Source organism: Dryas octopetala, chromosome 8 (genome assembly GCF_963921425.1).
Source record: "Dryas octopetala chromosome 8, drDryOcto1.1, whole genome shotgun sequence".
NCBI classification, from domain to species: domain Eukaryota; kingdom Viridiplantae; phylum Streptophyta; class Magnoliopsida; order Rosales; family Rosaceae; genus Dryas; species Dryas octopetala.
In genome coordinates, this window is record NC_141373.1 from 13547281 (window position 1) to 13569093 (window position 21813).

Genomic DNA, 21813 nt, shown 5'->3' on the forward strand with positions numbered 1-21813 from the left:
TGGTTGACTCGGACTCTCATTTTTGGCCAACGATTTATCTCAAATTAACCAAAGCTCCATTTTTAACGGTTATTTAAGCTTTCCAGCGGTGTTTGGACCATATTTTGCTAAAAAAACAAGTGAACAAAATGAGTATTTATTTGTCAAATTCCGTTGAGTTTTGATGGGTCAAAATGGGGCACAAATCTGGGTTCACGAAACTGCCAAAAATCCTGCATTTTTACAGAAGAAGATGATGAACAGTGTTTCTATTCATGCCCACTCGCACCACCGGAGAGACTATCCGAGACCCATTGCTATATATATGTGTGACTTACACTCTCTCTTTTTACAGAGTAAAAGTTAATAAAATATAAACTAATTGAATTTTCTATATTTTTATGTGCTTGTATGTTTGGGTTAAACTCGAAAGTATTGCTAGAAGCTTGAGAAAATAAATTTACGCATTAGCTAGCTCAGAATCAAGGTATGGAATATTTGGAGAACTTATATGATAGATATTTTGATATTATTAAACTTTGTGAAAAGTTCTATTTGTGTGATATTATGTGAATCATATGATGATTACTCTCTCATTCTATATGATATACTTGAAATTATTTTTATTTGCCATCATAACATGTTGCCTCCATAAGCCATTCTATACCCTAAACCCTAAATTCTAAATCCTAAACCCTAACTCTAAACCCTAATCCCTAAATCTAAATCCTATATGAAATTTATATATTTTGTAATAGAAAATAATGTACCTTCACACATCGGATTCATACTTAAACATGATCCACCACCACATCAAAATAAAAAAATAAAAAACAACGTGAGGCAAACTAGCTGAAGTCACCCAAATTAAAAAAGAAAAAAAACGATTATGGAGATAATTTTGCTGATTAACGATACTTATCCCAATAAAATTTTTTCCTTTGATACTTAATTTAAGAGACAAATAAGGAAATAAATACATAATTTAAATAAAGAAAAAGTACAAAAAGATGAAATGTAATTAAAATATATATAATTTAATGATGTGAAAAAAATTAAATGCAGTGCAATCAAAATTCAAAAAGCCGTAAGAATTTAATAAAAAACTTAGGATGACAAAGGAGAACATCCTAATTTTCTCTTTAAAAAAAGTCTCATAATTGCTAGCAGATGTCAAGGTGTTAAATTTTAAAATTTTCAGCAAAAATTTTGATTTTTTGGATTGTCAAAATCGAAACTCATATTTATTAAATTTTCAGGATAATTTCGTCGAAATTTTCGGCGGTGAGATCTGGTTTTGGGTTTTGGAAGGCTGAGTTTTTGGAAAGGAGGCTGGGTTTTGGGAGAAAAAGATGGTTTTGGGAGAAAAATGGGGCGGTGACAGGGGGCGGCAGGGGGGGAGATCGAGGGAGAAAGAGGGGGCGGCAGGGGGGAGATCGAGAGAGAAAGAGGCTGGCAGGGGGCAACAGGGGGGCGACGGCAGGGGGAGATGAGGGAGAAAGAGAGGAGGGAGAAAAAGGTGAGGGTGAGGGTGGGTTGGTGATGGATTGGAGATGCAGAGAGAAAGAGAAAGAGGATGAAGAAGAAGAAAAAATAGTGGAGACTCGGGGGAAAAGAAAGGAAAGGAAAGGAAAGAAAGAAAAAGAAGAAAAAAAAAAAGAAAAAGAAGGAAAGAAAAAGAAGAAAAAAAAAAGAAAAAAAGAAAAAAAAATTAAAAAGAGAAAAAAATTAAAAGGCTTAGGGTTGATTGGGGTTTGGGGCCTTTGGGCAATTGTAAAGAAAAAAAATGGTTTGGGGTTTCGTTTGGCCGTTTTGGAGTTTCGTTTAGTTGTTTTTAAATCCTAAACTAGTAAACTCTAATATATTTCTATATAATAAATAATTTAAAATTACCCTAAAAGGCCTAAACCCTAATATCATATACTATATCCTAAACAATATAGAATATAGATTATAAAATATATAGAGTTTAGTGTATAGATTATAGAGTATAAATAATATACTAATTTCATTTATTCATTATACTAATTTTATTTAATAGTATTTGTCTTTAGCGTGCATTATATTCATCTTATATCACATGAAACCTACTATATAATTTGGTTTCTTTAATGTTTTTTATCAATTTAGTAGATAATATGTTAAATAAACATATGGTAAAGTTTTATTCAAAATTTTCGTATTTATATAGCAATTTCCGTCGTTTCCGTTTAATTTTTGTCGAAATTTAAAAATCTTTGAAATTTTCATCGAAATTCCCTCGAAATCCGAAATTTACTCCTTGGCAGATGTAAACACATGGACTAAATTGGTAATTTTTAAAATACAGGACTAAATATTTTTTTAAGTCAAAATATAGAGATTAAAAATATATGTATTTAACCCAAATAAAAAGAGTAATTTTAATCAATATACCCTTTTAATACCTCCTAAACTATTTTGACCCCTCAGCCCAAAATATAACTTTTATGACCCTTTTGCATTTGAAATGTTAAAAATACCCTCCATATAAAAAACCCTTCTTTTTTTTTTTTTTTTACTGTAGTTTATTTTTTCTTTATCTTCCCCAGCCAACCACTGCTTCTCCCCTCCCTCCCTCCCTCCCCAGCCAACCACTGCCCCTCTTTCCCTTTCTCCCTTTCTCCTTTCCTTTCTCCCCAGCCAACCACTACCCCATTGTCGCCGTGCCATTCGCCGTTCCAGTCGTCAGCACCCCCATCCTCTGCCGCTGTAGTAAACCCAGCAGATGCAGCAGTAAACTCAGCAAATGCAGCAGCAAACCCAGCAAAATCCAATAAAAAAAAACCCACGTTGCCCAACAATACCCTCTAAATGGGTTTTTCTTTAAATGAGTTTTTCTCTAAAAAACTCAGATCTGATTGAATTTTTGGTCGTCACATGGTCGAATTTGTGGTCGCCACATGGCTATAGCACATTCCACCATGTGGCGACCAAAAATTAATCAGATCTAGCTATAGCACATTTCACCATATGCGACCATAAATTCGACCATGTGACGACAAAAATTCAACCAGATCTGACAATAGCACATTCCACCAGATCTGAGTTTTCAAATTTGTTTTGTTTTGTTTTATTTTTTTTTTTAGATTTGGATTGGAAGATGGGTTGTTGGACGGTGCCCACCACCATACTCCACCTCCCCCACTAACATCTCATGTTTCTCTCTCTCTCTCTCTCTCTCTCTCTCTCTCTCTCTCTCTCTCTCCTTCCTTCTCAACTGATTTAAAAAAAAACCCAAATCTGGGATATCAATTTTGTTTTGTTTTTTAAGATTTGGTTTTAGAGAGAAGGGGAGAGAGATAGAGAGAGGAGATGATGGACGTTGGCCAGTGATGGAAGTCGCTCTCCATGGTTACTGCAACCTGCATGAAGAAGGTGGAGAAAACGGCTGCTACAGTAACTCAAAGATGGAGGAAACGGCTACTACATTGTATTTGTATAAGAGTATTTTGGTCTGAAAAAAAAAAGGAAAATGATCATAAAAATTATATTTTGAATTAGGGGGTCAAAATAGTTTATGAGATATTAAAAGGATATATTGATTAAAATTACTCAAATAAAAATAATAAAAGAGAAAATGAATAAATAAGGTAAATAATATTTCTCGAATCTGAATGCCATATTGTTCGGCAAAACATTACCTTTTATTTTTTTTTTTTTGGGCAAAAGAATTAAAAAACTAGAAGATTCGGCAAAACATTGCCTAACAGTGATATAACCATAATCTATATCAGCTTTAATTATTGTGTTATACCCAAAATCTATAGCAACTTTAATTATTGTGTTTCACGAGTGTCTACTTTTGGTCAGGTCTTCCTAGTTCCCAGACTCTTGAAAATATGCACGACACAGAAAACAAGACTTACTTTTAAGCATTAGCAAGATAATGTAGGCCCTTTCTTCTCTAAAATATGCCGCACACTTGCCTGAACCCTTGAGTGACTTTCCCTGACGACAAAATCAGATCCATGACAAATACTCATGAAAACTAACCAAAAAGCAACCCCCAAAAACACAAAAGTCTAAGCATGACTCAGCTCCTCACCCCCTTCACGAGACACCAAAAAAAAAAAAAAAAAGTAACTTCGCAACAAAAGCAGTCTCATTAATTAGCTGGTATCATCAAAACCCACATACCATATATTTTGATTTTCTCCAAATGGTTACACATGACATTTTTCTCATAACTTGTATATATGATCTAACATTGTGAGAAAAATGTAATATATATGACTGGCTCATACAATAATCTTGTCGCACCAACGTGTCATAAGTTTCACTATGTGAGCTGTTTAAATAAATTCATCCATGTTGATGTTACCATCTCCGTTCATCAATAACCCTTTGTTTTCTTCATCTTTCGGATGATCATGGTTTGTATCTCTCACCCCATTGCACACACCCATTTCTAAGCCACTGAGCATCTTGGCCTTTAAAGCCTCAGCCTCCCAATCAGTCTGGACCAGCACAACATAGAGAATGGACACAGCACAAGCCACCTGAGCAGACAACAGGCCAAACCAAAGCCCAGGAAACCCTACCTTGAGCCAGAAGGCTAGCCCAACGGCAACAGGAGTGCCCACAAAGTAGAAAGAGCCCAAGTTGATACGTGCACCCACAGCAGGGCGTGCCGTGCCACGTAGGATGCCACAGCCAGTGGTTTGGGGGCAGTTGCCCAGCTCACAAAGCCCCATAATTGGCATGGCTGATGCAACCAAGGCTTTGACCAGCTCGTCCGTGGTGAAGAGGCCAGCCCACCTCTCTCTAAGAATCACCGTCCATGTCACATTGATGATGCCAATCACAAATGCACATCCCAAGGCAACCATGGCTGCTAGCTTGGCCTTGTATGGCTTCCCAGCACCAAGCTCGTTCCCAACCTGCATAATTAAACATTGAATTTAGATAAACAAACCCAAACCCATGCATAATATTTAAAGTGAAATGTTAAGAGGAACTCCATTTATGGGTCACATTTGCGAGACTCACTTACAGTACTGATGGATCTCATCTATTAGAGATATGGTTCATAATGTGGTCTATAAATGAGATACAAATAATAAAAGAAAGTCTAAATCCACTGCTGATATTTTATGAACTCATATAGTGATTACATCTAAATATATAGATTGTCTCAAACTTTTACCTAATTATCTTTTTAGCATAAATCTTAAAGAACAATGATTGGCTCTTTACATATAAGGAGTCCTATTATTTCTTAAAAGTCAATTATAATTTGACACATGTTGTCTTGTAAGGAAGAATCGAAACATGTGTCAAATCTTGATTAGCTTTCAAGGTGGAGTGACACTCAGTGGCAGATGGAGAAGTTAGGTTAAGGGGTACTTCAACCTACACAGCAGAATATATGAACAAAAGCCTAAATCCCTAAACCTCTCTAGTATAATTACTGCAGAATACATGTATAAAAGTCGAAATCCACACAGCAAAGTGAAGAAAACATATAATAAGTAAAATTTATGCAAATCCAAGTATATACAAGCATTAAGATGATTACACTACTACAAACCCTATATATACACTATTGCTATCAATTTAGTGAAAACATCGTGCAGGACCACCTTGGGTGAGTGGGGCGCGCGTCCCCCTGAGTCTAAGGTGGCTCCGCCCCTATTGACACTTGTCATGAGTCAAAATTTTCAACCCTAAATACTAAGCATTAACTCTAAACGTGTAATCATAAAGTTGAAATCGACCTTATTTTTGACATAAACACAAGTTCGGCATAACAAATATAGACTGAAAATGCGATTTCAATGAAAGCAATTATAAGATGGTCACAGGCTGAATAAGACTGTGGGGATTACCCACTAATCTATATTTTCATATCTTATGGGGTCCCAGAATCCAGATGTTGTAATGGGTCCTATGAATGGTACATATCTTTCTTTCACTTTGTTTTGTTGGTTGAATGGTTTCGTCACACGCTCAAAGAAGTGGTGGGGGGAGCTTTAAGAAAAGAAAAGGGAGCAATAGAGTAAACAAGTACTTACGTGTCCTATACCAATTTTGTCCTATCACATTACAGGTGTGACCTATCTTGTTGCACATAAGTGTGATGCAATCCCCTAACAATATCGAAAAGCATATCTCCCATAAACCTTTAATTCCCCTACAAACAATTGGAATATATGCAATATATATCTATTTTCCCACTTTTTTGTTTTGTTAATTTAAATGAAAATATGTAATAAATTATAGCTATCACAACTAGGAAACCAAACCAGTTTGCAATAGAGAAAGAATTCTACTTTGCCTTGGCAATGTTGCAAATGTTAAAATAAACGCATTCAAAGGCGTAAAAGCGGAACAGTCAGCCCGTTGACCCATCCAATAGGATATATACGACAAAATTCCCATCACTAAAATATAAAAAAGTTGAACAAATTGTCATCCCAAACAAACTTGTCATCCCAAACAAACTGACTTTGGAGATTTAGTATTTTAAGAAATAGTTTATGTTTTAAAATTAAAAATTTTTTGATGTAATAAATTATAAAAATATAAATATCAATCCTGATATCAAATCATCCATATTTCTATCAAATCATTCATATTCTATTACAGCTTTAAAATTTATTGTGACATTCGCACACAAAAAACACACAAAACGTTTATGGACATTTGCACTTAAAATTTTTTTTCATTATAATTTCTTTATAAGTAAAACACTTGCCTTTCATCTTTTTCATTTTCCTTTTCTTCCTTCTCATATCAACTAGCCTAACAAGGCTCTAAATAATAAAAACTTTGTTTACTTAAATTTGTTATAATTTGAATGGAAATATGGATGAATGAACTCAAATTTCTCTTGATCGTGGGAATTAAACCAATAAACCAAACAAATAATGAATGAGAGAGAGAGAGAGAGAGAGAGAGAGAGAGAGAGAGAGGTTACCCTGGCAGAAACACAGCCAGCAAGGGCCATGGGGACAGTGTACATCATGCTAGTGGTCTGAATAAGAATCCCAGTGGCGGCCACAGCCAGAGTTGGTTTTGGCAAGTACCCAGCCATGACAGTCACAATCTCATACCACCACCACTCCAAGCAGATGCCCAAGCAACTCGGCACAGCCAACCTCAACAGTGGGCCCACCCCACCACATACCTCTCCAATCCCAGCCGTCCATCTCATCATCTCCCCTTTCCTCCACCCCCACCATACGTACCCCGCCATCAGCACCACCATGTTCAGGTTGGTCAGCACCGAGGCCATCGCCACGCCCGGCACGCCCAGACCCATCACCACCACCAGCACCAAGTTCAAAGGCACGTGGAAGGCCACAGCAATCAGAGAGCAGTACATCATCGGCTTTGTCACTTTCTGTGACCTCAAAAACACCCTCAGCGGCTGCAAGAGCGAGTTGGTCAACAAGTCCGGAAGCGAATAGAGGCAGTATGTGGCAGCCATTGATGTGATTGCCTTGTCCTGACCCATGAAAACCATGATATTCTCCAGGTTAAGCCACAACAGACTAATGGGTAGTGCTGCACAGAGAAGGATTAGGACCATGCGCTGGAGGGAGAGAGTCAGAAGGTCCCAGTTTTTGCTTCCATAGGCTTGGCTGCAAATGGGCTCGAGCCCGGAGGCAAGGCCCACCAGCACGGAGTAGCCGGTGATGTTGGTGAAGCCTATGGAGAGTGCCCCTCCGGCTAGCTCTAGGCTGCCCAGTCTGCCCAAGAATAGGACCGACACCACAGCTCGGACAAACACCAAATAGTTCATCGCTGTTATGGGGAACGCCATGCCCCATAGCTCTTTTAGTTCTTCCACTACCTGTGAAAATGAAAACGGAGAAAGAGCCGTTAGGATAGGTTCAGGTTTCGATTCCCTCAGTAAAAATAGAAAAATAAAAATTTATGTGGGATTGATTGAATACCTGAGATGCAGAAGGGAATTTGTGGGAACAAAAATCTGGGTCTTTATCTGCCATTGTTGTTGTGCAAGAAAAGGGTTTGATATGGTAAGTATTTAATCTGCAAAAAGCAACATATATCAAAAAGCTACAAAGAACCCAAAATGCGCCCGAGCCATAAATTAAGTCTCCAAATTTTGAACTCTGCCTTTGATTTTCTGAATTGATTAGAGCAAAAAAATACATAAGAAATCAAAAGATTGTGCAGAAATTAAACTCACTTCTTGTTAGCTTCTAAGTATCTCTCTATGGTAAGTCCACCACAAAGAGGAGGTAAGGAGTAATAATGAGTACAAAGACAAAAGGCTTGAAATGCAGAGGCAAATAAAGAGGAGCAGAAAAGGCAGAGAAGATGGTTAATATATATAGCAAGGTTGGAGTAATTTCTCACAAGTCAATAGAAGGAAAGCAAGTACAAAGTTGGGGTTGCTTTTGATTGATGTGTGATTTCAGTGAATGAGGAAAAAAGCGAAGAGGGTGGTAATGAGAAGGGAAAGCAGCGCAGAGGCTAATGGCGGCTACATATATATAGGCCTGGGCCTCCTCTGGGTTAAGTAAGGCAGAGGTGATAGGACTGAGGAGAGAGAAATATATAAGGAAAGGAAAGTTTACTAGGGAGAGAGAAAAAAGCGACAGAAGGAGGAGTGAGAGTGAGAGGCGGAGGCAGAGAGGCATTTTAAGCTTTTCATAATTATCGTTGGCAGAAAAGGAAGTTCAAGAGAGAGAGAGAGAGAGAGAGAGAGAGAGAGAGAGAGAGAGAGAGAGAGAGGTTCCTTTTGTTCTTAGTTGTTTTTTTTTTTTTTTGGGACTGGATTTTTTTCTTAGCATGTATTTGTTTTTTTTTTTTGTCCCAAGTAATTTTTTTGTTAAGAGTTAATGTGATGTGCAACCTTTATAGGGAATAGAGAATTTCTATTTAGACATTTCAATATTTCCCAGTAAACGTTTATTTTCCATCACTTAGACCCTTACACTGTAGTGCATATATATATAAAGAGTCCTCTAAAATTAACTAGTTAGCAAGTTAATATAAAGCTAATCATACTTTTGGGACCATCACATAACTAATCTCATAATCCGAACCATCAATTATTTAGGTCGTACTACAAAAATCATCATTACAAAAAATCAACTAAATCAGAAATCATTTAGTCATCTAATTGAGATCAAATAAATAGACGATCAGTGTTTTCGATAAAAACATATAAATAGTTGTTGATATAATCAAATGACTAAATGATTTCCGAATTTGGAGATTTTTTACAAGAATAATTTTTGAAGTAGAGCCTAAAAAATAGACAGTTCAGATTTTAAGATTACATTGTGCAGTGGGCTCAGTATGGTGGTTAGCTTTGTATTAACTTACTAACTAATTAATTTTAGAGTATTCTTATATATATATATATGAAACCCTTATATAGCTTATTTCTAACTATATTACAGTGCCAGTTATTTAAATATTGATATACTAAAACAATGTATCGAAATTATAAGATATTAAACACTAAAATGAAAATTTAAACATCCTTGAACATTAATAAATATTTATAAACCTTAAAAAATCATTATAAACCTTAAAACCATTATAAATTCAAATGGTCTTATTTAGTCATGAAACCCTATAAACCTCATTAGATAATGATATAGCATAGTTTAACTATTATAAAAACCAACACTCAACACAAAATTACTTAGTTGGTGAGATGCACTTCTTTGAAGTATGTTAGGGGTTCAAATCCCCCAACCATAATAAGCTTACTTTTTTCTTTATATAATATGGAGAAGACATATGACGCAAGGTAACATGGAAAGCAAATGACGCATGACGCATGAACAAGAAAGAGATGACACATGGTGTGTGGCAACATGGAGAGTAGTGGTGGTGGTCCGTTGATGGTCCGACGGAGGTTTGGCTAATGTCCGATAGGTGCTCGATATCACGTAGTAATTATATGCAGTGACATGTGGTAAAGGGAAATAGCATAGTTGACATCCACTATTAAAGAAGACAACTTTGTCATTTTATGGCATATTTATTAATTCGTAATTATATTAAAAAGAATTGAATCGAGGATGAATTGAATTCTCATTAAAGCTGATTACTAAACTATCCGGAATCAGAATATAAATGATATTATATGGGCATTTGATTACTAAAATACTCTTGTTTTAAATAAATTATTTTATGTGCTAATTAATAATGTGAGGGTAGAATGAGAAAAAAAATAAGGAATTGAATTCCTCCAAAATAAAGAATTAGAATATCACTCCTCAACCAAGAATCCAATTTTTCCAAAATAAGGAATTGAATTCCTGATATCATGTGGGCCTCATTTATGTTTTTATTCTCATATGATTAGTAAACACAGGAATCAGAATCCAACTCCTTATTTTGAAAGAATTGGATTCCGATTACGAATTAGTAAACATGTCATTAAAGTCTAAAACAAATTAGTAAATGCATATGCACCTACTATTTTGACCAAAGTGTAAACAAAATGCAAAAATGATTGACCAAACCCAAATGTAAACACTCATCCTAACTATTATGTAATTATGAAAGTATTTATTCATTTAAATATAATAGTAAATTACAAATAAGTCAATAAAACATTTCATAATTACAAATAGGTCAATACCAAATTTGCTATCCCATTTTAGTCAATGAAATATTTTGATTATTACATTTTGGTCAATTGGCCACCCCACTACCAGTTTTCTCAAAATATCTCATGCCCTTCTCAACTTCTAGTTAGTTAGTATTGCCATGTGGCAGTAGATTGACTTTTTTGTAATTTATTGAAATTTTCATATGTTAGTTAGTGATGTTAGTAGCAGTGGTTGTAATTTGTAGTTTTTGTTATGTCATCTTTTGTAAAATGCATAATTTCATTTATTACAAATAGATCAATGGTGACTAATTTGGAATTTAGAAATTGTTCAGTGACCTTTTTATAATTATGAAATATTTTATTGACTTTTTTGTAAATAGCCCTAATTTCCTATATATAATTATTTAGTTTAAAATTTTTTCAACAGTATCCTTAAAGAAAAGTTAATAAATTTAAAATTAGAGGAATAAAAGGCCGCAACACCCCCCACCTAGCCACCCCTCCCCACCACCTGCCCATCCATCGTGACACCTCTCTTTCCCATCTTTCTCTTTCTGTTTCTCTCTCTTTCCTTCATTCTCTCTCATGGCACCTCCTCTATGATGGCCTTCCTTATGTTCAACAGGGAGGAGATGCGTAAAGGGAAGAGAAAGGGGAGGAGAGGCGTCGGTTGTACGGTGGCAGTGGTCAGGAAGGGTTGACTCTTAGCATTTTCAACTTTTAAAATTTTTTTTTAAGGGTAAAATAAAAAGTTTTGGTGAAAAAAATAAATAAAAGAGAGGTGTAGACTGTGTAGTAAGAGATTTTGGGATGTCTAAATAGAAATTCTCCAAGAAATATTAAACATCAAATATTTACTAATCCTTACCATCTTAATATATCAATTACCAATTCAACTAACATACGCCAATAAACATTTAGTATAGTGGATGACACCAATTTTTTGTTGTCAGAGTAACTCCTGAGTTTAATTCGATCTCATATACAATAGATGATTATTAAAAATAAAAAACTCAAATAATATACTCGTATAATTCAAGTAACATATGCCAATAAACATTTAGTCTAATAGATGACACCTAGTTTCTCGTTGATTATAAAATATAAAACTCAAATAATATACTCGTATAATTTGAGTAGATTGGTAACACTATGTCACCAAGCCACGTTAAGGTCACAAACAATTTTTTTTTTTTTATGTGTCTTTAAAATGTCAATACATGTGGCGTTATAATTGCTAGCCACGTAGATGATAGTAGGGGTAGTACCAATTCGGTTATCAAATCGAAATGGCACAACCAATCACTGACCGACCACCGGAGGTATGGCGAGCTTTGCTACCAACATCGATACCGACAAGGTCGGTTACTAGAAAGGTTAGTTTCGGTAGTTATCAATTCGGCGAGGTTGGTTTCGGTGGCTGGGACTTCACCCGATTCTTTCTGCAACTCTAACTCCAACACCTCTAGTCACCGCCGCTCACAGCTCACCTCAACCGGCCTGCTACAACTCCAACTCTACATGGCACTGGTCCGACCACTTAGACCCGGAGCTTCGCCTGCGACTCACCACCGCGCGCAGCTCACCTCTCCCTCGTCTAAGCGCCACTGTTGCACCCACTCCCAGGAGCTTCGCCGCTGCCAAGCCCGAGCTCACCGTCCACCTTTGGGGCAAAAGCATGTCGATCGGTAAATGGAGGGGCAAAATGGTGATTTCATATCCCCTATTTTCCAGTTTTTCTTATCAATTTTGACCAAACTTTTAACTTATAAAGTCTCCATCAAATTCAACAATCTTATATTAGTTTTGAAGCTATGAATTTCCTCCTTACAACCATATAAAAAGAATTTAAAACGAAGCTATAAAACTTGAGATAAATGATCACAAAGTAAGCTATCCAAAATTACCGTTTTTCCAGAAAATTTCCAAATTTTTTAATTTTCTTCCAACTTCAATTTTCTTCCAATTCAACACCTCAAATCAATTTCGTAGGCTACTAAAAACATGTTTAAAGTCTCCCAATCCATCACACAATCTCAAACCGACCTAGAAATCAAAATATCAATTAAGAACATAAAACCCCAAAACTGAAAAATTGATAAGTACACCTCAACCCGAATTCTCCTTCAATTCTCTTCTTCTTGTGACCCAAACATGCCAGGAAATGAATGAGAATTGAAGGAGAATTCGGATTGGGGTGTACTTATCAATTTTTCAGTTTTGAGGTTTAATGTTCTTAATTGAGATTTTGATTTCTAGGTCGGTTTGAGGTTGAGTGATGGATTGTAAGACTTTAAACATGTTTCAAGTAGTCGAAGAAATTGATTTAAGGTTTTGAATTAGACGAAATTGAAGTTGGAAGAAAATTAAAAAATTTGGAAATTTTCTGGAAAATTGGAAATTTTGTGTAGCCTACTTTTCGATCATCTATCTCAAGTTTTATAGTTGCATTTTGAATTCTTTTTATATGATTGTAAAGAGAAGATTCATAGCTTCAAAATTAGTATAAGATTGCTAATTTGCTGGAGATTTAATAGGATAAAAGTTTTGTCAAAATTGAGAAGAAAAACTGAAAAACAAGGAACAAAATGGACCATTTTGCCCCTCCATTTAACGTATGTTTATCACATTTTGACGAAATGGACTATATGGGCAAATTTCAAGTAGTTTGGGGATCAAAATGGCGAAAAAAAATTATGGACCAAACTGAGATAAAATGAATAATAAATGGATTATTTTGGCAAAATTCTCTATAAACAATAGTAAATTAGGGCAATTTTTTTCAAATTTATGTTTCTTGTAAAAATTCATAAAATTTCTATATTAAACTTGATGACTCAACCTCATTTAAAAATTATAATTGTAGATTACCTAAAATACCTTAATGCATCGTTAATGTTTTGCTTTTGGCAATAACATTATTTTTTCTTTTCATTTTAATCTCAAAGTATTGTGAGTGTTAGATTTGGATAGCAATTTTGAAATTTAAAAATGGATTTTTCTTTTTTTCTTTTTTTAACAAACGTCAATGTACGTACCTAGCTATTACGCAAGTTAAAAAATATAGCACCTTCTTTTCTTATGAATAATAATGTACCTACATGAATATGGTAATTAATGGATTATGTCCATTTAGTTGCTCAATATGCTTAAAGGACTTATATATATACATGCCATTTCTATTAAGGGATTCCTCATTTAAGAGTAAATAAGGGATCTCATATAAAGCCAACTTTACATTGTATTTTGATGATTGGAACCATCTACATTTTAGGTCTCTATTGAAAGATCATTCTTGCAAAAATTTAGCTAAATCGGAAACCATTTACCCATTTGATTAGATAATCATCATTTCAAGAGTTTTTCAAAAATATTTTGTTCGTCTATTTATTCAATCAATGTTAGATAGCTTAATGGTTTCCAATTTGTCTAATTTTTTTCAAAAATGATCTTTAAATATAAACCTAAAAATATAGACGGTTCAGATTATTGAAATACCATATGGAGTGAGCCCTATGAGGGATCCCTTAAATAAAATTATTTGAAGGATCCCTCAATAGAAAGGGTTTATGCATTTATATGTACAGGCCCCTTCAGGTGTGAGATCTCACATTTAGGTCTCTATTCATAGATCATCCTTGCAAAAAATTAGCTAAATCGGAAATCATTTGTGTATCTAACTTTGATCAAACAATTAGGCAAACCAAATATTTTCGATAAAACCGTCTATTTGTTTAATTAATGTTAGATAGGCAAATAATTTCTGATTTGCCGTCTACATTTAACATTAAGTGGGATCTCACACTTAAAGCTCCCTATATATATATGTATACGGGGGTGGAATCGGTACCAAACCGAACTTGCAGAATCGACCACCGAACCGCAGGCGGAGGTATGGCCAGATTGGGAACCGCCCCTGCCATCGACACGGTTCGGTAACTGTTTGGACTTCATTGCAAGCGTAATGAAAAGTACGAGATTGAAATTGTCAAAATTGAAAAAACGGAGACCAAATTGAAAATTTCAATAAAGTACAAGGACAAAAAATATACTTTGGCCAACTAAAAAAATAGAAGAACCATAAACTGGTGAGGATGGGACTTGAACCTTGGGATTTGCTATGATCGATGGGTTGAATGCTTTAAGTGTGAGATCCCACTTAATGTTTAACAGTAAGTGGGATCTCACACTTAAAGCTCCTTATATATATATATATACACACACGGGGGTGGAATCGGTACCAAACCGAACTCGCAGAATCGACCACCAAACCGCAGGCGGAGATATGGCCAGATTGGGAACCGCCCCCACCATCGACACGGTTCAGTAACTGTTTGGACTTAATTGCAAGCGTAATGAAAAGTACGAGATTGAAATTGTCAAAATTGAAAAAATGGAGACCAATTGAAAATTTCAATAAAGTACAAGGACAAAAAATATACTTTGGCCAACTAAAAAAATAGAAGAACCATAAACCGGTGAGGATGGGGCTTGAACCTTGGGATTTGCTATGACCGATGGGTTGAATGTTTTACATGTAGAATTATTGGTTTTGGTGGGCATTGCTTAGGCTATAGTCTTGGTTAGCCAACCAAAGTACCCGCCATTGAGTGAACTTTTGGATTATTATCTAATTTTTTTCTTTTTAAATATAGCTTATCATTGTACCCAAATAAAGAAATAGATAGGCAAAAGTGAAGGAAAATTATAGGGCATGGAAATGATGGAATGCTTTACCCATGATATAGTTTGGTGGCAACATTTGAGGTCCATATGTCAGACAATTTGGTGGAAATTAACATTTCGTATATGAGCATGCGGCACTCTTTCTTGTACTTTATTGGTTGAAGGTAGCCAGTGACATTTCCACTATTATTGTACTATAATATATATATATATATATTCCATTATAAGAACATCGTACGTTATTGGGAGTATTTCATTATCCAAAATAATAATGTTGAAAAGGTTGTAATCATAATATGCTATGCATTTACGAAAGATACTTAATCATTTGTGAAAAAAGAGATGATCACTAGTTAGGTATGGAAAAGAACTTATGCTAAACAATCCAAAAGTGCATTGTAAATAAAGTAGATTACAAAGATTAGTGCATCAAAAGAACCAAGAGACAACCTTTATCCTCATTGTCGAGATCAAATCCAAAGTTAAAGAAACAAAAAATCTTGTTATAATATTTAATATCTTACGAATTAAAACAAGAACATTATTGTCAATCCACATAAAATCAAATTATTGTAAGTGAGAGGACCTATGTTTTTCATTGTATTGGTTCTTATATATCTATGTTAGAAATGGGGGCGGATCCGTGACATTTTGTTTTTGACACAATTTTTCAACAGAGCTTACTTTATATAGGATTTCAACCATCCAAACCGTTTATTTTTTAGGTCTATATTAAAGGATCATTCTTATAAAAAATTAAGTAAATCAGAAATCATTTACTTACAAAAATTAAATAGTCAACAAATAAACACTTGAAATGTTGACAATTTAATCTTATATAGTAAATGGTTTTCGATTTACCTAATTTTTTGCAATGATGATTCTTTAATGGAGACTTAAAAAATAGACGATTTGAATTGTTGAAATCCTATTAGAATGAGCCCCATTGAAAACTTGAGTCAAAACTTGTGTAAAAAATATGATGCCATATATCCTTCTCCGTTAAAAATAATGCATGTATTTCTCGGCTTACGTTTTTTTTACTGTTCATCATAGGGCTGATTTTCAACTGGATTGATCAGAATAAAGAGGTCTTTAAAATTCTCTAAAATTTCAGAATTTCAAAAAACATTCCAAATTTAATAAAAAACATAGAAAATACTTAATGTACTAACTATGTATTTCTAAGGGGGATACTCAATCCAGACTTTTAATGACTTTTGTTAAATTAAAAAAATCAAGGGTATTCAATCAAGACTTTTATAAATTTTTTATAAAAGTCAGGGAATACTCAATAAAAACTTTTTAAAAATTTATGAAAGTCATACGGTACTAAAAATGTCAATGACTTTCATAATTTTCTCACATTAATAGATTTTGAAAGACTTTTGACATTAGAATAAAAATAACAAACCTCCTTATTTTCTCTCATTCCCCCTCCCCCCCCCCCCCCCACTTACTTTGAAAAACTTTTTAGTCACACCCTGCAATTCCTCCATGGTTTGTAATATCTCTAATTCAGCTTATAAGAACATATATTGGAGGCCCCGAGCAATATCTCTGCCTCTGCAGCCGCCATGAAGCTTGAAAATTCCTTTTTAAAAAAAAAAAAAAACTTTTATCTCTTCATCAAATTAGGCTAATTAGCTGCAGAAACATTTGTAAGCACTGACTATTGTTTCAAAGAGTGTTTGTTGGATGGTTTGTATGACTCAACAGAGGGGAAACAGAAGTAGACACCAATTTTTGTTCCTTTCCTTGTTGAGGGATTATAATGTGCAGGGCCCTTCCAATAAGGGATCCCTCATTTAGTGTTAAATGAGGGATCACCTTGTGGGGTCCACACGAGTCGTTTTGTATTAATCATAACCGTCCATTTTTTGCATCTCTATTGATAGATCATCCCTACAAAAAATCAGCCAAATTGGAAATCGTTTACCCGTTCGATTAAGCGGTCAAAGTTTAGGTGTTTATAGAGGAATTTGTTATTCGTCCATTTGTTTTAAACTTTGACCGCTTAAATAAACGACTAAACGATTTTCGATTTGGCTGATTTTTTGCAGAAATGATCTATTAATAGAGATGTAAAAAATTGACGGTTCGGATTAACACAAAATGACCCGTGTGGGCCACACAGGGTGATCCCTCATTTAGTGTTAAATGAGGGATCCCTTATTGGAAGGGCCCTGTTATAATGTGTTTCTCCTTTTTTTGTTGTCCGTAACCCATCAACTGTTGCTGATCATATAATATTCAATTGTTATTTGGATTCAAATAAGTCATTGTTATATTAGTTCCCAAATTGCTAGGTAGCAGAATAGATCTCATATAAATACTTCTGAATGAATTATGACGACTTCTTGCAACATACTACATATTTGCAAAGTTTACTTGGATATATAATACGAAGATTATATATGTCTGAATTGGTGCCATAAATTTCACTTTTAGGAGGTTTGATCTATATAATTGAAAGTAGTAAAATGTGGTGACTATTTCTACAGAGTTTTCTATCATCATCATCATCATCTGCTAAAGAATTTCTTTGACCTGATTTTGTGCTTTCCATTTCAATCTTGTCAATTGTGTCCACTTCTTTTAATATAGTACGTACAACTTTTAGTGTCATTTCCATCTAAATTTTTCTCTTTGTTAGCATTCATGTTGTGATGTCCTTTCAGAAACTTTATATCCAGTGCTTAGTTGCATTTGAACTTCTTTATGTCTTGTGTTACTCCTATGCTTAGGTCAAGTTTAATCAAGATTTGTATTGAATTTCATACCATGCAGGAATTTATCTTGGGGGAAGCAAGGTCGTTCATGTTAGACCTGAGAGAAATTTGAAATCAAGCAGTGAAGCATCATCCGACTCTTGTGATTCAATAATGTTCTGTCCCACCTTTCCTGATTGTGGTTTCAGGAAACCCAATAGTGGCGTTGTCCTCTCATGCCTCGACTGCTTCCTCAGAAATGGATCCCTTTATCTCTTTGAGTATGGGGTTACACTGGTTTGTGTTGAGAGAAATCTCACATTGAAGATGTGACGTCTTTACTACTGGCTTATAAGAATTTGGGCTACTCCTCCTATTGCCAATTGATTTTGGGATGAATGCCTAGATTTTTTTTATGGTATCAGAGCAGGTTATCTACGTGATGAGCCTAATGGCCACACGTGCATCCACGTCACCCAAAATAAATTGTCCACGTGTTAGGCTTAAATGACGCCACACGTGTGGGGGTGTGTTGAGAGAAATCTCACATTGAAGATGTGAGGGCCTTACTAATGGCTTATAAGGGTTTTGGCTACTTCTCTCATTACCAATTGGTTTTGGGATGAATGCCTAGATTTCTTCAGTTTGCACTTATAGAAATGCCCACCAAGCATAAGAAGAAGAAAAGAAGTTTTAATTTGCATAATGAGGTCTACGTTTTTCATTCTTACACATGAATAATTTGTCTCTCAGTCCAACATGCATGGAGATAATGAAGTAGATGAAAAAACAATTATACAAATCATTGAAATTTCATGAAAGTCTATCAATGTCTATGAAATTTTTTTAATGAAAGTTTATGAAAGTCTGTCACTTAAAAAAAGTTTTTAAAGTCATTATAAGTCTGGATTGAGTACCCCCTAAGTTTTGTTTTTCAAATTTGGTGTCATCAAATCATTTGACAAGGTTTATCATTTTTTTTTAGAATCAATGTATAAATATCATGTAAATTATGAAAGAATAGTTTGAAGAAAATCTTGGAATTTTAATAAAAGATTACCAAATTTTTTGAAACTTGGACACTAATTAATATGCTGAAAAATCATAAAATGGACAAAAACAACTCAATCATAATGGCAACATTTAAATCATAACAGAAACATAATATATAAGTATTAGGAGCCTCCCAATAAGGGATATCTCATTTAGTGTTAAATGAGGGATCCCCCTATGGGGCCCACACGGGTCATTTTATGTTGATCTGAACCGTCTATTTTTTACATCTTCATTGATAGATTATCCTTCCAAAAAATCAGTCAAATTGGAAACCGTTTACCCGTTTGTTTATAGACGAACTTTGATTAAGCAGTCAAAGTTTAGGTGTTTATAGACGAACTTGTTGTTTGTCCATTTGTTTGATCCAAATTAGATATCTTAATAGTCTCCAATTTGATTAATTTTTTACAGGAATGATCTATCAATGGAGATATAAAAAATGGACAGTTCTGATCGACACAAACAACTAGTGTAAGCCCCACAGGAGAATTTCTTATTTAACACTAAATGAAGGATCCCTTATTGGAAGGCCCCTATATAAGTATAGGTTTATATTAGTGTAAATGATTTTAAAGTCTATTTTACAATATTTAATGATAAATAAACTCACCTAAAAGGTTGTAATAACAAATAAATCTACTTTTTGACAAATAAACTCATGTTATAATAGGTTTCGTGTTTTTTTGTGCTGAGCACTAGGCGTGTGTGTGTGTGTGTTTTTTTTTTTTTTAAGCTGGCCAGATTGCCACTGTCGAACAATAGTAATTATTGCCATTGTTTGACAGTGACAATTAGTAACAGTCATTTTTAAGTTATAATATGGGTGAATGTGACTCCATAAGCTTGAATTTTGTGTTTTATGTTGGTTTCATTAGTTGTTGACATGTTTATGTTAGAATTAACATAAGGTATATCTATAAGTATTATTTTATGCAGTCTCGGCATTGTTCACCGAGTGCTCGGTGGGTTTCATGTTGCGTGCATTTCATTAAAGTGGCCCGAGCTGGGAGCGCACTGTAGCGTGTGGGCTGAGTTATCGGCCTTATTTTCAATTAGACTTTAAAAAAAAAAAACTTTTTATATTATTTACCATCTAGGTATTGCTCTAATAGTTCTCCCTATAATATTGTAAAGGTCATATATTCAAATTTACCCTCCCTAGATAAAAGTATAAAACAAAGAAAACATGCATTGTCAAATTACTCAAATATGATGACGAAACTATATTTTATATAGAGCAAAATGCACCGTTGGTCCACTTATTATAGTGGATTTCCCAAGTTGGTCATTTCCATTAATTTTTAGTTACATGCCGTTAAAATTCAGCATGTACCATTTTTTTTAGGGCAAATGAGTCTTTTCCACCCCAAACCCACACCTAACTGATCCCAACCCTTCTTTCTTCTTCTTTTCTCCATTTTCTTTCTTTCTTCTTCTGCAACACACTCCCCAAACCACCATCTCCTCCGCAGCTCGTGCTGGTGTGTACGACACTGTCCGGCGGTGATTGCCGATGAGACTACCACCACTAGTCTTGTCTATCTCCCCTCTTCCTCCCCCTGTGAGTAGAACACCCAAAAAAGCAGTGTAACGGAAAGCCCAACCTGAGAACGATCGGCCCCCATCGCCGTTGACCCATTTTTCCAGTGAAATTGAGACCGGCCACCACCCCAGTCATCTTCTCCTCATTGTTTTAAGAAAGAGGGTGGTCTTGGATCATTCATCGGATCACTGAGCACGACCAATCGACGTCGAGAAGCTGCAGCGGCTCTTGTGGCTTTATCGGCCAATTCCGACGGCCAATTGGGTTGACCCAGGTATCAAATTTAATCCTCTCTTCATGTTCTTGCTATTGGTATCTTTGTTGTGGGCCAATTCTTGTGAAATTTGAAAACCAATTTAGGGAACCCACAACCACCGCGGGCTCCGCCGCGGTTGGTGGTTGGGTTAGGCTCCCCTCACCCGAATTTGGTCCCTTGGTTATCAATTGTTGCTTGTGAGTTGAATTGGGACTGAAATTATTGAAATTTATGTCTTTCCAGGTGTTTCCGCCGTTGCCACCACCAGCACCGCCACCTATGGCGTTGGGTTGGTGGTGGATTCCATCTATCTTGGCCCGGTTGGGTTCTAGAAGACATTTCCAGGTTGAATTGTGTTTTTGGGTGAGTTTTTGTGAAGTTTTAGTGGCGGGCTGCAGAGGAGAGAGAGAGTGAGGGAGTCAGGGGAGAGAGATGGTGGTTTGGGGTAGGGGTTGCTCGGGTGGGTGAGGGAAAGAAGAAATTTTGTTTTTGACAAAAAGAAAAATAAAATTTGTATAGATGGTGGTTTGGAGCGTGTGTTGCGGGATCAGTTGGGTGTGGGCTTGGGGTGGAAAAGACTCATTTGCCCTAAAAAAAAATGGCACATGCTCTGCACATGCTGAATTTTAACAGCATTTAACTAAAAATTGACGGAAATGACCAACTTGGGTAACAGTGCAAAGAAAGTGGACCAACTTGGGACAAAAATTAATTTGTAGACCAACTTAGGAAATCCATTATAATAAGTGGACCAATGGTGCATTTTGCTTTTTTATATATATACACAAATTCACAAACCTGTCTATATTATGGACATAAATGCAGTTGTTGGGTAGGCTAGTTGAAAGGATCGTAAATTTACCCATAATGCACCAAAGTTTAATCTCTCTTCCCAAATAAAAAATATATATATTATGGACATAAATAATGCATCTGGTCTTTTATAAATATATATATAAGAATTCTCTAAAATTAACTGGTTAGTAAGTTAATACAAAATTAACCACCCTCT

At 35.2% G+C, this 21813-nt stretch overlaps 1 protein-coding gene across 1 annotated transcript; it reads right to left on the reverse strand.

Moving 5' to 3' along the window:
* Positions 1 to 4292: 4292 nt before the first annotated feature.
* On the reverse strand, positions 4293 to 7992 carry LOC147277408 (MATE efflux family protein). Its single transcript, XM_086255266.1, has 3 exons — positions 7902 to 7992; positions 6920 to 7798; positions 4293 to 4880 (listed from the first exon to the last, which is right to left on the reverse strand). Exons 1-3 carry the CDS (start codon positions 7953 to 7955, stop codon positions 4293 to 4295), a joined length of 1521 nt encoding a protein of 506 aa, XP_086111392.1. The 5' UTR covers positions 7956 to 7992.
* Between the last annotated feature and the right edge of the window lie 13821 nt (positions 7993 to 21813).

Coding starts and splice junctions, on each gene's coding strand:
- LOC147277408 (XM_086255266.1), bottom strand. CDS start 7,955: ATGGCAGATAAAGACCCAGATTTTTGTTCCCACAAATTCCCTTCTGCA. Junction 7,799..7,901: donor AATTCCCTTCTGCATCTCAG/GTATTCAATCAA, acceptor TCATTTTCACAG/GTAGTGGAAGAACTAAAAGA. Junction 4,881..6,919: donor CTGGCTGTGTTTCTGCCAGG/GTAACCTCTCTC, acceptor TTAATTATGCAG/GTTGGGAACGAGCTTGGTGC.